This window comes from Oncorhynchus clarkii, chromosome 18, assembly GCF_045791955.1.
Source record: "Oncorhynchus clarkii lewisi isolate Uvic-CL-2024 chromosome 18, UVic_Ocla_1.0, whole genome shotgun sequence".
Classification (NCBI taxonomy): domain Eukaryota; kingdom Metazoa; phylum Chordata; class Actinopteri; order Salmoniformes; family Salmonidae; genus Oncorhynchus; species Oncorhynchus clarkii.
Window position 1 is genome coordinate 35,041,265 of NC_092164.1, and position 15,923 is coordinate 35,057,187.

A 15,923-nucleotide genomic window follows, 5' to 3' on the forward strand; every position below is an offset into this window, starting at 1 on the left:
TTGTCTTGTGCAATAAGAAAGTAAGGTTTTCTCTTGAGTAACAGTGCACTAGTAAAGTGCCAATGAATAAATTCCAAAAGCGTAAAAAATGTATCAGGGGATTGTGGAAATAGCCAGTTCAGGCAAGTCATCGGGCACCTTGGCAGAGCTGGCATGGTCATGTGCATTAGGCACCAAACGGGAGAAAATGGGTTCAAAGATGGGACTACCTGGACTTGTCCAATAAGAAACGCTCGGTCTGGTTTTCTGTCGCAAAACTTTTGGTTCCGGTGTGCCCTAATGAACACGACCCAGGTTCGCAATGCCCTGAAAGTCACATGGTGAGTTACCATATACAAAGTCATAATACTTCCTTTACTAAATAACTAATTTACAGCCCAGTTATAGTTGGCAGGAAGGAGCAGCCCATGTTACAGTTCCAGTTTTTTAAATTTTTTATCCAAACACCGCCTTGGGTTAATACTGTAGACTACTTCTCCCAGTTCGGCTATCGACATCCAGATGATGTGAAAAGAAGGTGCCAGGTCCCCCAACTGGCAGCAGGCAGGGCAGGCAGCCCCCACTAGCCAAGAGAGATACTGACACCAGATCTCCACCGAAGCATGAAATAGCCACTTGTGTTTAGCTAAGAACGACTTCATCCCATGTGACTAAGTATCAGCATTCCTTACCTCTCCAATGTCAGGGATGGGCTATTCCAGGCCTGTAGGTCTACACAGTCCTGAAGGTTTAATCAATACTATTAAATGTGCTACTAATGGGCCAACCACCAACTACACAGCATAAGCCAAGCTTCAATCCAAACAATGGACACTCGTAACACAAGACCCAATGTTGCAATTAAATTCAGCTAAACCAATGGCTTTCTCCAGGGTTGGAATTCCCCTACTTCCATTTCTTGACAGCCATTTACTTTTGGGGGATCCCCATTTATTCCTATTCACAGAGAGAAAGTTGTTGTGATGGTGACAATAGGTCATGCTACAGTGGTAGTGATACATGGGTAATAGGAATCACTCCAGCATACTGGCTACAGGGTTTGAAAACACACATATAGTGGACGATGGCCCAAGCAATTGACGGGATTGTTGGCATGACAGTTCCATGTGCTTCTAAGTACAGTAAAAGGCCTTTATATTAACAGTGAACGGCCATTTCACATTAACAGTTACAGCAAAGAGTTAGTTTGTCATAAAACAATGAGGGAGATAAATGCCATGTCTCTGATAGACTTGGCAGACATTGGATGGTTTGGTTTTTTTGCACATGGTACATGTTTTTTTGCACATGGTACATGTTTTTTTGCACACGGTACATGTTTTTTTTGCACATGGTACATGTTTTTTGCACACGGTACATGTTTTTTTTGCACATTTTCCTTTCTACACTATTTTCAATACAGCTCATATTTAAAATGGAGAGGGGGGGGGGGGGTCTTCAGTGTGATCTTTTTCTTCTTTATGTTCTCTTCATCAGTAGAGAAGCACTTGCCTGGTTCTCTCTCAACCACATCTCTCAACCCACAAATTGTCCCATGTAGGTTATCAGTCATTTACTTTTCACCTGGTTCTCTCTCTTCATGCCACACCTGGATGTACTCGCAGTGAAGTTCTCCCACATGGAAGGGTTCGCTGAGGGAGCGACCCACACAGTGAGGGAGGGAGAGAGTGGAGCAGGGCAGAGGACACAGATAGGACAACCGAGACAATATTTTCACCAGGCAAGCCCAGACACTGACAATGCACAGAATCAATGCAGACAATAGTCGGAAAAAGAGGGAGAGAGAGTGAAGGAGAAAGGGAACATATAGAAGTGCAACATGTGTCACCCTCTCGCTGCGCCGACATAGTCAGTGAGGACAGAGCGCGAGAGAGACTGAGAGAAAGAAGACGGAGAGTAAGAGCGAAAGGCTGGTGTACCCAATATGTCTATAAAGTCACCATTAGAAGTCAACAGAATGTTACACACCGGCTCAGTGGTGTATCCTGGGGGTTGTATTCACATAGGACGGCCATGGAGGAATTAACATACAAGTTTTTTTCAAGTTGATGCCATATTTGACATGTGTGTTTTATCGTTGTTCTCCACAGTCTTTGTGGTTGGATCGTCGGTTGAGGGTTGATAAGTTGTCCAGCTCTTGATGCTTGTTCTCAGAATGCCCTGGGCTAGTGGTGCTTCAGAAGGGGTAGGAGAGTTGGGGTAGCATAGGGACAAATGTAGTGGGAATGCTTTGTTAAAGGCAAGAAAGTGATAGAATGTCTATGATAAGTCACTGGACAAGCCAATGAATTTACTTGTGTGAAGGTTTGAGGTTTTGGGACTAAGCATGGGGTTAAGCTTGGAGTTAGGATTAAGGTTGGGGTCAGGACAGCTCTGATTGGTGGTGGGAGGGGGTCAGATGTAGGAGGTCCGAGGGAGACTGGGTCTTTTTGGCAGCTGGCGTCCTGGAACGCCCGGGCTACGGAGAACACTCCAGAGAGGCTGCAGACAAGGAGAGAGAGAGAGAGAGAGAGAGAGAGGAGGGGGGGAGACAAAGAGGGGGGGAATAGAGAGAAAGGAGAGAGCGAAAGGAAGGAGAACAAAGGTGGAATTGAGAAATGGATAAACAGAAAGAATGATGATTAGGAATTTAAAAAAGAAAAGAAATAAGGAGCAAAATGAACAGAGTTAAATGATGTACATGAGGAGGAAAGTGGAGATCAAACAGAAAAAGGAGTGTGATAAGCACGGGGCACAGGGGGGCATAAAAATGGATCAGGGGAAAGGGAATTAACAAAAGAGGAGAGAGAAGGAGATGAGCGACAGAGAGGATAAAGGAGAAAGGGAAGAGTAAAAAGAGTGGAGACATAATTATAAAAAGGGCAGAAGCAGCAGGTAATCAATACTGTGGCGCAGCATTGCACTCCAAGGAACACAAATAGGTGGAGAGCTGGTCTGTGTCTATATATGTGTGTGTGTGTGTGTGTGTGAGAGAGAGAAAAAGCACATGCACAAGAACGAGTCAGGCGGATCAGGGGAGACAATTGACATTTAAAGCTCGGCAACGACAGTGACACAGCACGGGTGACACATGCCAATGCCTCTTTGATGAGTCTGAACTGGTCTCTGAAAGAGTGTCACACACTGTGAATACACCATTTCCAGATTGAAATGAAAAGCAAGAGCCGACGCTGTATTTAACATATAGGCTATGTGGCTGTGCATCAAACAACATACCTCAACATAAAGTTGGGGGCGTTCATGTAAATAGTCCGGGTAAACATTTGATTCGTTTAGCTGTTCAGCAGCCTTATGGCTTGGGGGGTAGAAGCTGTTAAGGAGCCTTTTGGTCCTAGACTTGGCGCTCCGGTAATGCATCCATCCATATGAAAATCAGCATTGACACAAACAGCAGTCCATGTCTTCAGTAACTGCCTGTATACAAGCACGTGTCAGACCACACACACAGATACAAAAAGGAGGTAGAGGGCTGTGTGTGTGTGAGGAAGAGAGAGAGAGTGATAGTGGTAGTGATAAGTCTGAAATTCATTACCGTCATGGATACCCTTGACGAGCAGACAGCCTGCCATAGTCTCTCTCCTAATACACGCCACACTTTATAGTGCAGAAAATAGTCAAGGTTTCCCCCCTCTTTCTCCGTTATGCATATACCACACACACACACACACACACACACACACACACACACACACACACACACACACATGTCAAGATTTTTTCATACATGCACAACCACATATATACACGCACAAACACAGAGATTGAAAAACAGCTTCTATCTCAAGACCATCAGACTGTTAAATAGCCATCACTAGCATATAAGAGGCTGCTGCCTATATACATAGACTGGACACTTTAATAAATGGAACACTAGTCACTTTAATAATGTTACGTATCTTGCATTACTCATCTCATATGTTTATACTGTAATCTATTATTCTACTGTATCTTAGTCTATGCCGCTCTGACATTGCTCGTCCATGTATTTATATATTCTTAATTCCTTTCCTTTACTTAGAAGTGTGTGTATTGGGTATATGTTGTGAAATTGATAAGATATGAGTGCACTGTCGGAGCTAGAAACACAAGCACTTCGCTACACCCGCAATAACGCGTGTATGTGACCAATAAATGTGATTTTATTTGACACAGCCCCCACCCCAACCCATCCCTCCACACACACATTCTTCTCTATAATACATGTACCCTCGTTATAAAGGTGGTAGTCGAGAATCGAGAACAGGCCTCAAGGTTCAAGTCAATGACAAATATTGTATTTTCAATTGATGTCAATGTCAAGAATTCCCTTTTTCTTTGCCTGGAGGAGAAATCAACAGAACAAACGCATACTGCACACACAAAAGGAATGCCACGACTGGTTGCCCTGTTCCCGTTGTTTTATACACCTTTTGTATTATACATCTATCAGCTATGATCTTGTTCTCAACTCTTGCCTTCTTGGCCAGGACTCACTTGAAAAAGAGCCGTCAATCTCAAAGTGACTTCCCCGGTAAAATTAATTAAGGATGATAATCAAATTAAAAAAAATCTATAAAATAAAAAAAAATCCCTGATTCACAGGCAATTTAAGACCGTTCTTTTTCTTTTTTAGCTCCGCACATCATTGAAAAAATAACCTTCAAACTGCCTTCGTTAGGAGCTATAATATTAAATGGTGAATAAAAGCGAGTACAATTCTACCGTGCCTTTTAAGAGCCCTCAGAACACCCAGTGAACTCAGATTGACTCAATTCTATTCTGTGTATGCGGCTATGCCTGTGTGCGATTAGTGTGTGTGTGTGTGTGTGTGTGAGACACAAAAAAAGAGCAATGCACCACGCCCAGTTATTAAACTAACCAATTACATGGCCCACTCATGCCATTCACCGCCCAAACAAAGGCTGAAGGTGTTGATTATTAATGTAGCGTTTTGCACTGTAATTTACACATACAGTAGAACCCAACGACAGAGTGTATATTGGCCTTCTCTCCCTCTAGTCACTTCAGTCACTCTTCTCTCAGTCCCTCTCTAGCCGGTGGTGGCTCCCTTGCCACTGGGCTAAATTATTCATGTGATTCACCCAGTATTAAGATACGAGCAGCAGCCTCTGAAACAGGTACTCACAGGTCGGAATTCTCGAAAGCTCTGAAGAGAATGGGGGAGGAGGTGGGGGGGGCTTAATCTGTTTTCTCCGGCTCTCCATTTATCTATCTCTATGCATTAATAAATCAGGCCTCATCTCTCATTATTTAATCAGAGCACACCTCTGAGTGTCTGCATCTACCTTTGTATCTCTCTCTCTCGCGCTCCCTCTTTGTGTCTGTCGCTCTCTCTCTCCTCACCTCTGTTCTGCCACTGTGGTACTCGGTGTGAGAAAGTGTACGCCTGGAGAGTCACACAGTACCCAGCTAATCGTCAAGCAAGCTTTGAAGTGCCTGATCTGGGCTATAGTCAAGCCTTTCTTGAGGGGTACTAAACGGGACGGGGGTTTGTGATTGGAGCGTTTCGAGTTTTTGGGGGTGTGGTAGTCACAAACTTTTGGTCAGCTGGTGATTGTCAAGCGGTAATTGACTGTAAACACATTTAGCATCTCCTGGCTTCCACACAGTCTAAAAGCCACTGACGCAGACCTTTGGAACATCTACATTTGAAAAAGTCTCAAATCCATGTAATATAGCCTACACCTTTACAAGAAATCCATTATTTTAGACAGGTCTAAAGAAACATTATATGAAGAAAATTTAGTCATTTCATTTCAGAATCACATACTCTGAGTTGTCCTTATCAGGGGTGTAACGTACTTAAGTAAAAATACTTTAAAGTACTACTTAAGTTGTTTTTGGGGGTATCTGTACTTTACTATTTATATTTTGGGCAACTTTTACTTCCCTACATTCCGAAAGAAAAATAAATGTACTTTTTACTCCCAACATTTTCCATGACATCCAAACGTACATTTTAAATGCTTAACAGGACAGGAAAATTGTCCAATTCACACACTTATCAAGAGAACATTCCTGGTCATCCCTACTGCCTCTGATCTGGCGGACTAACTAGACACAAATCTTTTGTAAATTATGTCTGAGTGTTGGGGTGTGCCCCTGGCTATCCGTACATTTTAAAAACAAGAAAATGGTGCCGTCTGTTTTGCTTAATATAAGTAATTTGAAATGATTTATACTTTTACTTTGATACTTAAGTATATTTAGAACCAAATACTTTTAGACTTTTACTCAAGTAGTATTTTACTGGGTGACTTCCACTTTTACTTCAGTAACTTTCTATTAAAAGGTATCTATACTTTTACTCAAGTATGACATTTGGGTACTTTTCCACCACCAGTCCTGGCCATGCCAAATAGCTGTGGGCTACACTAGTTCATTCAGCAGAGAAGATTTTCTTGGAATTCTGTGGCATTTGACATTTTATAGTATAAGAATTGAACAAGCGGAATAAAATAGAAAGGATATTTTCTACAAAGGATTTGAGGGAGTGCGCACATGCGGCTATTCTGCGTTGAGCGGTTAACTAAGAAAATAGGTACTCCTGTATGCTTAATTTAGAGTTATTTATGTAACTTTAGTTTTTCTACAAATGTTGGGCTATGTTTTGATTTTTAATACATTGTAAGGCTGCATGATGTGACTAATGACTTGAAGAAGAAAAAAAATACAATATGCAATGATTACATTTCTCTAAAACAGGTTATAGGCTACATGTGCACCACCAAGTCAGAACAGTAGGCTAAATCAAGAGGGGAAAATGTTGGATGACCGTTCAAAACGTTTTTTCCCCCAGAGTTCCCAGTTGTCTTGAACTCACTGAAGTCAGATTTCCCAGTTACGAGTTAAGTTGAGTACAAATCATGCTTCATTGACAGCATGGCCAATGTTGAATGTTTATCATTTTAAACTTGGAAAAGAGACCATTAAACCTAGACTTGGGACCACACAGTCACTCCACTGAATAACAGGCTAGTGACTGCTTTGCAATGCTTGCAGTTAGCCACTGTCACTGATTCCTTCCAAACCACTCATTGAATTTGCAATTTCAAACTTGTGTAATGTTTATGTCCATGAGCACCGATATGTTTCATCTATAATTTCTCAACATCATTTCTCTTCATATGACAAGGATTAAAAAACGATTTGCCAGTATATTGTCGACTTGATTCATGATGATGAATGCTAGCTAAGATTTTGAAAGGATGATGTTGACATGATCAGTCCAATCAAAGCTACTGTATATATAATGTGATTTGACATCATTTTATCTGTGGCCAATTACCTTGAGCCTTCTTGGACGGGCACTTCTAATGTAACTCTATGGCAGCACCCAGGGGGCTTGAATTTTCGAGCTCTACCCTTAGACTTGGAGGTGTCCCCATGAGTGGCAGAACACTGAGCCAGTCACGGCGCAACTAGAGAACATTACCAACCCTTACTCTCCATATTTTCCGCTGGCTGCCCCACCACCACAGAAAGCACTGAGCTAGGCTGAAACACCTGCATTTTGGAGCTGCCTTACTCAAAGGAAGCAAAAATGAGACCATGTCTGTTTGCGGCTTTATTAACTCAATGTTTTTTTTTTTTGTGTGTGTTTTTTTGTACATTTGGTGAAGGATCGGTGATGATCTAGGGGTGCTTTAGCAAGGCTGGAATCGGGCAGATTTGTCTCTATGAATTTATTTTCTTTGCTTTAGAGGTCTGACATGTTGCCCAACATGAGCTCATGGGCTCTCATGAAGTGTTTGATTAGATTTTCAATCACATTTGCATTGATGTCAGAGTGATTAGAGGGACACTAGAGTGCTGAGTACCAGGCAGTTAGCAAGTTTGGTAGGCTACTAATGACCATCAGCAGTATCAGAGCTTGGAAAAGCCTAATTAACGTGACTAAACAGTCACATATAATTTGACTCTTGACCGCCGGTGTGGCGATAATATGCTCACCGCAACAGCCCTAGGTGTGGTCTCATTTGTGATTGGATGGTATCCATTTTTGTGTGTGAGATCTGGTGTTTGACTGGCTCTTTTCCCTCTGTTTCGGGTTTTATGCCATCTCAGAAGGGCTGTTGTTTTGGTGACGGACATTACGTTTACTTGGTCTCTGAGACCTTCACACTTGAAGATAGTCTAACCAGGCCTGAAACGGAATGCCCTTCGTCTGATGTACTTTAAGCAAGCAAATGATCAGTGAATGTATTTCTACTATCTGGTTGGTCTACGTACTCATTACTGCAGCAGCATTTGCTCACGCACGCACACGAAGGAGGATATTGTTTAGATACTTATAGCTCACAGATAGGGTTTTAGCAAAGCCTTGTTCCACAGTGTGCCTTCAAAATAGGTCATCCTGTTCTCGGGCTGTTCGTGAGTTCCCTTTTCCCCTGCCCCGATATCACAACATAAACAAAGACGGATGTTTTTCCCCTCTACGAAACAGAAAAACTCTTGCTCATCAGCATAACCAAGTGAGGTTAAGTAAATAAGTCTTATTTGTTTTATGCGGAGGGAGTCGTTCGGTCTTTGTTATGACATGTCACACAGTTTTTTGTTTGTCGCATTTCTTCCTGCAACTGCAAACCCCCACTAGTACTCAAACTGTCAATGTTTTATGCGGAGGGAGTCGTTTGGTCTTTGTTATGACATGTCACACAGGTTTTTGTTTGTCGCATTTCTTCCTGCAACTGCAAACCCCCACTAGTACTCAAACTGTCAATGTTTGTAATTAGGATTAGGAGAAAGATTTCGTTTTGGGGAATCTGGGACTGACTGGGCGTTTGGGGCGAGGGGAGGGTGTGTGCATGGCGGCAAAGTGGGATATAAACATACAGGTAACCGACAAAATAATGGAAACACTTGAGGCAAACAAGGTATATTTCTTTATTGAATATTACTAACATATTAAACACATTTTGGCCAAGGGATCCGTGGACTAAGTTGATAGCCTGGGGTCCGCCAAAAATTATTGAATTGTGCACTGATCAAGCATCTCACAGGCAAAGCCCACACGCCTGTCTTGTATTGTGCTTGTGATTGGTTTATTCAAATAACTAATTTGACAAAGTCATGTCAATCAAATCAACGGATGCATTTCGTTCATGCAAGGTCAATGTTATCTCGCTCCTTTTAATTTCTCCGGGCCTGGCTAGCAATCATGGAAAAAGGTGCCGGGTCAAACAACAGGTAAGGAAATATTCTAAATGTTGGATAAATTCATGACCGAAGAAGGATTAAGCTGGGAAATACGTGCGGCTGTATGCACAAATGATACGGCGGCGGCAATGACCAGTCGCAAGAATAAAGGCTGTCAACCCCAAGATAGTGGGCGCCCAATGCATGTTACACACGATAAGCAATTGCATCCAAAGCCATGGATCAAGACTTCTGTGCTTAATAAGGTTGTGACGGGAGTTAATTTTGTGAAATCAAGGCCACCGTAGTCACGTCTGTTGGCACATCATTGCAAAGAAATGGGCGTGGAACATGACACTGGTTTCACTCCGAGCTGCGGTGGCTCTCCCGCAGAAAAGTGTTACAGCAGATGTTTGACCTACGCACACAGATGTGCAAGTTTCTGAAAGAGGACAAACTTTCATTTTTTTCTCCAATTTAGAATGGATTGCTAAACATGCCTACCTCGCTGATTTTAACATATTTAACTTATCCATACAAGGAGATTATGCCTCTATTCTGGAGGTGCGAGGCACGATCAATGCTTTCAGGACGGAAATTGAAATTTGGCTAACAAGGCTACAGAACGGGATTACTGACATGTTTTTGGACACAAACATTCCATCAGTGAACATAGTGAGAGACAATCATCACGCTTCATGGAGTGAGTATATAAATTCATACTTCACGGAGAAACACAAATGATTGGGACTGGGTCCGTGATCCGTTTGCCCTCGCCATGACATCTAAGAGCAGACATTGTGGAATGGCTGAAGAGGAGTTGGAGTTATCCTGTAATAGGACACTGAAGATCAAAATCCAGCAAATGTCTCGTGGATTTCTGGCCTACTGTGAAAAAGTGTATCCTGAACTTACCACTGAGGCCATGACGATTTTGCTGCCCTTTCCTGCATCTTTCTCTACATTGACAGCAATGAAGAAAGTACAGGGCTTGGTTGCAGGTGGAATATGACATTTGTCTGTCATCCATCCCACCAAGAATAAACAAGCCCTCAACTAGAGGCAGCCACACCCATCACATTTACGTAGGACACTAATAGTTACTGAAGAATAAGATGCCAATACTGATATGCGGTTTGTAGGTATGTGCATCTTTCCCTTTCCCTGATGATTTGATACTCATCTAGATACATGTGCTCGGACACAATACAGGAACGATACGTTTTGGATGGAAACAGTGCGATTAGAGAATTAATCGATGAGATTCGGTTCGATACACTTACAGTTGTTGCATAAACACATCCATTTTCCATTCTAAATTCAAATCTGCTGCCGATGGAGCTCATGAGCTGGGCCTCTCTGAGATGGATTTGTCTGAGCTGACGTTTGTGTTTGTGTGTGTAAATGATGTGCACTACATGACCAAAAGTATGTGGACACCTGCTTGTCGAACATCTCATTCCAAAATCATGGGCATTAATATAGACTTGGTCCTCCCTTTGCTGCTATAACAGCCTCCACTCTTCTGGGAATGCTTTCCACTAGATGTTGGAACATTGCTGCGGGGATTTGCTTCCATTCAGCCATAAGAACATTAGTGAGGCCGGGCACGGATGCTGGGCGATTACGTCTGGTTCGCAGTCAGCGTTCCAATTCATCCCAAAGGTGTTCAATGGGGTTGAGAACGGCACTCTGTGCAGGCCAGTCAAGTTCTTCCACACCATTTCAGTATGGGGATCACTTTGTGTATGAGGGCATTGTCATGCTGAAACAGGAAAGGGCCTTCCCCAAACTGTTGCCACAAAGTTGGAAGCACAGAACTGTAGCATTAAGATGTACCCTCACCGGAACATAATGGGCCTAGCCCCATGAAAAATAGCCCCAGACCATTATTTCTCCTTATCCAAACTTTACACTTGGCAATATGCATCGGGTCAGGTAGCGTTCTTCTGGCATCTGCCAAACCAACATTTGTCCGTCTGTTGTTGCTTGACCACGAGATACTTGCGTCCAGTCTGCATGGTTAATGCAGCACATGCAACAATGTTGACAATTATGTTTCCGCTTTGCTTCTTAATATAAATCCACAAGCGTTCTATATTTACACTATTAGCTTGTTTTTCTTAAATCTGCAAACTAGTTTGCCGCTAAATCGTGTTAGCTTCTAATGCTAATCGCTAGTTAGCTGGCTAGCTAGCTAATAAATGTACTAAGTCAGAGCAAATGTAGCTAGCTATACATTGATGGTGTAGGTCTAAATCAGCATGTTTGTGCAACAGTATCTTGCAAATCAAAGAGGAATAGGCAAAGCATGAATATGTTGGATACACAAATAAACTTTTAATGTAGCCAAAGATGATAGGGTCCCCTAGGAAACACTGACCAACACTTTGGTTCCTACCCCTGTCACAATAACTCCCCCCTGGCATTTTCTTTTGTTATCATGTCAAACAACACTGTATTCAAAGTGCCCATTATTTATACTCTAACTATTGAATTATAATAATTATTTTATTCCAACAGTTCACCTAAGTTCCCTGTAAATCATCATAGTACGATGCCATGATGCCTCCATTCTCAAATGTCTTTACTACATGTTATGGTACTCAGCAGGGGACCATACTTAACTCACTACCAGCACTATGTTCTCTTTAGTATGCAGAAAGATTACTCTTTGCCACATAACTTCTCTAGGGCTTTCACTTAGTGATGCAAAAAAAAAAAAAAAAAGAACGTGTGAGTGCAGAAATGTTGAAAGTACTGTAAATGTGCCATGAGCATTACTGTAGGCGGTCCAGAAATGTTTAATGATGGTGGTGATGGCGTCATGAGCTTCCACTTTCAAGGAGGTTACAGTGTTATTGCGTTAATCTCAAGACCGTTATCACACGGTTATTGTAGGTCCAGCATGGGTGAATGCAAAGATATGTTGTAGCTCCAAAATTGGTTCCAGGTAAGGTAGTCTATTGGTTGTAGCTAGTAGTGTATTCACCATATCTCTAGCATTGGTTCCAGCTATAATACCAGTTGTAGCTCAAGCATTAGCTGTATTAGCATTAGCTGACTGCTAAACAAGGCTGCTAAATAGTTACCAGGACTACCTAAATAGTATTGTAATCGAGTAGTTTGTAGAGATTTTTGGTTTTGGGTTACCGAGATTAGGTGTACACTAGCTCTGGTAAACCTTGTTGCTACATCATCGCAGACATTGGAGTTTGCTGAATAATTAATTTACTTTGGGGCTCAGGTATTCTACTGCAGTTTTGGCACCACTCTTGGTTCCTTCTGCTAGTTAGGGGAGGAGAGAGTCGGGGGCTGCAGCCTTGCCCAGTCCCAGCACAGCTTTCACCTGACACTGATAAATACCTGAGGAATGGGACACACTCGAGAGCTCCGCTATGGCGTCATTAACCTTGTAAAACCGAACCCCGAGCCCATGATTAACGGCAGCCCATTATGTGCTATTAAACACCATCACGGGAGCGTCCCGTAGCCCATACCAAAACACACAACTACAGCTGCCAAAGACGTAGGGGCTTACTTCGTGTAGCTAACTTTTCTAAGTGTGGCTATGTAACGATTCCCATAGGAGGAAAGCTGTTACATAAAGCCATAGGCATCTAGTTCTTGCAGGAGGGCCAATATGCTTATGATATAATTGTATGGTAGTATATGGACCAAAATGCTCTATACTCCTGTTCTGTGTCACGTTTGCAGTGTCTCTTACATGTTTCTCCTCCCCGTTTATTTAAAAGGCTGTTATTGTTTATTAAAATGTAATAAAACGCTGCGGAGTCCCCATAGAGTCTGGGCGATAAGCACAATACCCTAACACAGGAACAAAGTGTTGTTTTTTTTACATATGAAAAGAAGGGTAAAGAAGAAAGAGGCGGAGAGAATGAAGCGGGGAGTGAAACAGAAAGAGAGCGAAGGTAGCATGCAGGATGGGAGTCGAGAGAAAAGGAAGGCAGAGGGAGCGAGAGACGGGAAGGAAGGCAGGGAGTGCGAGAGACGGGGGGAGAGAAAAGGGAGGCAGAGAGTGCGAGAGACGGGGAGAGCGGGTGGGAACGAGAGAGAAGGGAGAAAGATGAAGAGTGCTATTCCCTGATGTGACTCTCGGTAGGCTATTCGCAGCTACTGCTCGGAGGATTAGTGCATTTACACTTCGGCTTAAAAATAGTCCCCGTGATAATTTATTGAGCTGGAGCGCGCCGTCCCGCATTGTGCTCCTAGAGCTCTTGCCCTGACTATGCACTGTTCCAGGCATGAGACCTTTTGCTCACTCCCTACAGAACCTCAATGTCATTTACAGTGGCAAGAAAAAAGTATGTGGACCCTTTGGAATTACCTGAACTTCTGCATAAATTGGTCATAACATTTGATCTGATCTTCATCTAAGTCACAACAATAGACATACAGTCTGCTTAACTGAATAACAATTATACGTTTTCATGTCTTTATTGAACACTGTCTAAACATTCACAGTGCAGCGTGGGGAAAGTATGTGAACCTTTGGATCTAATAACTGGTTGACAGCAATAACCTCAACCAAATGTTTTTTCAGGAGGAATTTTGGACCATTCCTCTTTACAAAAACTGTTTCAGTTCAGCAATATTCTTGGGATGTCTGGTGTGAACCGCTCTCTTGAGGTCATGCTACAGCCTCTCAATATGGTTGAGGTCTCTGACTGGGCCACTCCAGAAGGCCTATTTTCTTCTGTTGAAGCCATTCTGTTGTTGATTTACTTGTGTGTTTTGGGTCGTTGTCTTGTTGCACCACCCAACTTTTATTGACTGACAGATAGGCTTACATACTACTGCAAAATATGTCATGATAAACTTGAGAATTCATTTTTCCGTTGATAGCAAGCTGTCCAGGCCCTGAGGCAGCAAAGCAGCTCCAAACCATGATGCTCCCTTCACCATACTTTTTTTCTCCACACATAGTGTTGCGTGTTCCTTCCTTCCAAACAACTCAACTTTAGTTTAATCTGTCCACAGAATATTTTGGAACATCCAGATGCTATTTTGTCAACTTCAGATGTGCAGCAATGTTTTTTTTGTCTTACTGTGGACTGATGAACATCAAGGCTTTTAGATATACTTTTGTAACCCTTTCCAGCTAAATTCAAGTTAACAATTCTTAATCTTAGGTCTTCTGAGATCTCTTTTGTTCGAGGCATGGTTCACATCAGGCAATGCTTCTTGTGAATAGCAAACTCTAATGTTGTCTGTGTTTTTTATACGGCAGGGCAGCTCTAACCAACATCTCCAATCTCATCTCAATGATTGTACTCCAGGTTAGCTGACTCCTGACTCCAATTAGCTTTTGGAGAAGTCATTAGCCTAGGGGTTCACATACTTTTTCCAAGCTACACTGTGAATGTTTAAATTATGTATTCAATGTAGGCAAGAAAAATGCAATAATGTGTGTTTTTAGTTTAAAAACTTATTCGGGATCGATGTCCCTTCCACGGGAGAGTTGAGCTAACGTAGGCTAATGCATGAGGTTGTAAGTAACAAGAACAGGACATAGACATCTGATATTGGCAGAAAGCTTAAATTCTTGTTAATCGAACTGCACTGTCCAATTTACAGTAGCTATTACAGTGAAAGAATGCCATGCTTTTGTTTGAGGACAGTGCACAGTTTTGGGCATGAAAAGTTCTTAATAAACAAATTAGGCATATTTGGGCAGTCTTGATACATAATTTTGAACAGAAATGCAATGGTTCATTTGATCAGTCTAAAACTTTGTACATACATTGCTGCCATCTAGTGGCCAAAATCCAAACTGCAGTTGGGCTGGAATAATACATGATGGACTTTCTCTTGCATTTCAAAGATGTTACAAAAAAAACAAAAAAAAAGTTTTCTTTCTTTGTATTATCTTTCACCAGATCTATTGTGTTATATTCTCCTACATTCCTTTCACATTTCCACAAAGTGTTTCCTTTAAAATGGTACCAAGAATATGCATATACTTGCTTCAGGGCCTGAGCTACAGGCAGTTAGATTTGCGTATGTCATTTTAGGCGAAAATTGAAAAAAAGGGGTGGATCCTTAAGAGGTTTTTAAGCAGACTGTGTTTGTCTGTTGTTGTGGTTTAGATTGAATTTTATGACCAATTTATGCAGAAATCCAGATAATTCCAAAGTTTTTTTTCTTCTTGCCATTGTACTTTAGTTTGATCCAAGGAATGACAGAACAATGCAACGTGGTGAAATCAATCATGGCGTTTTGTGCTACATCAATTAGGTTTACCATGCACTGTAGCTTTAAATGCTACATTCATTGTCTTTTAAATCCAGGATATAGCTTTCACATGAAAAACCAGTGCTTTCTTTCCATTCACTGTCCTTTAAATGTCCATCAGACCGCCACGTATTCTTGGAGCATAGTCTTGAAAAGACTCCTTGAATCCTTTAGCATCCTCACCCAAACAAGGGCTCTTCGATGTCAACACAGAAGTCATTGGCAATTCAATTCAAAGTCAATATGATTTGAGAGTCCTTCAAAACTCTACAGTATAAGACATGATCTTATATCGTCCAATTTTAGAAAGGGGGAAGTGTATCAATAGCTAAGGTTAAGGGGATCATCAGTCAGTGAGTCAGTCTTTCACAGCTGAAGCGAATTTCATTTTCTATACAAATATGATGACTCGACAGAATGGACAGAAGTGATGGAGATCATTGAGAAAGACAAGGAAGTGAGTCCAGTAAGGAAGCACAATGTTTGGGCCTCAGCAATTTTATGTCCAAAACAACCTTGAGCTGCGTGGT

General features: G+C 41.9%; 1 protein-coding gene across 2 annotated transcripts in view; it reads right to left on the bottom strand.

The window, feature by feature from the left end:
* Window positions 1-1,297: 1,297 nt before the first annotated feature.
* The window catches only part of LOC139373386 (sterile alpha motif domain containing 12), a 121,879-nt gene continuing 107,253 nt past the window's right edge, over window positions 1,298-15,923 (bottom strand). Inside the window, exon 5 of one of the 2 annotated variants that reach the window (XM_071113833.1) lies at window positions 1,298-2,481. In XM_071113833.1, coding sequence (XP_070969934.1) covers window positions 2,459-2,481 — 23 coding nt within the window. In that variant the 3' untranslated portion in view covers window positions 1,298-2,458. The remainder of the gene's footprint in view (window positions 2,482-15,923) is intronic. The other variant, XM_071113832.1, reaches the window with a different exon arrangement.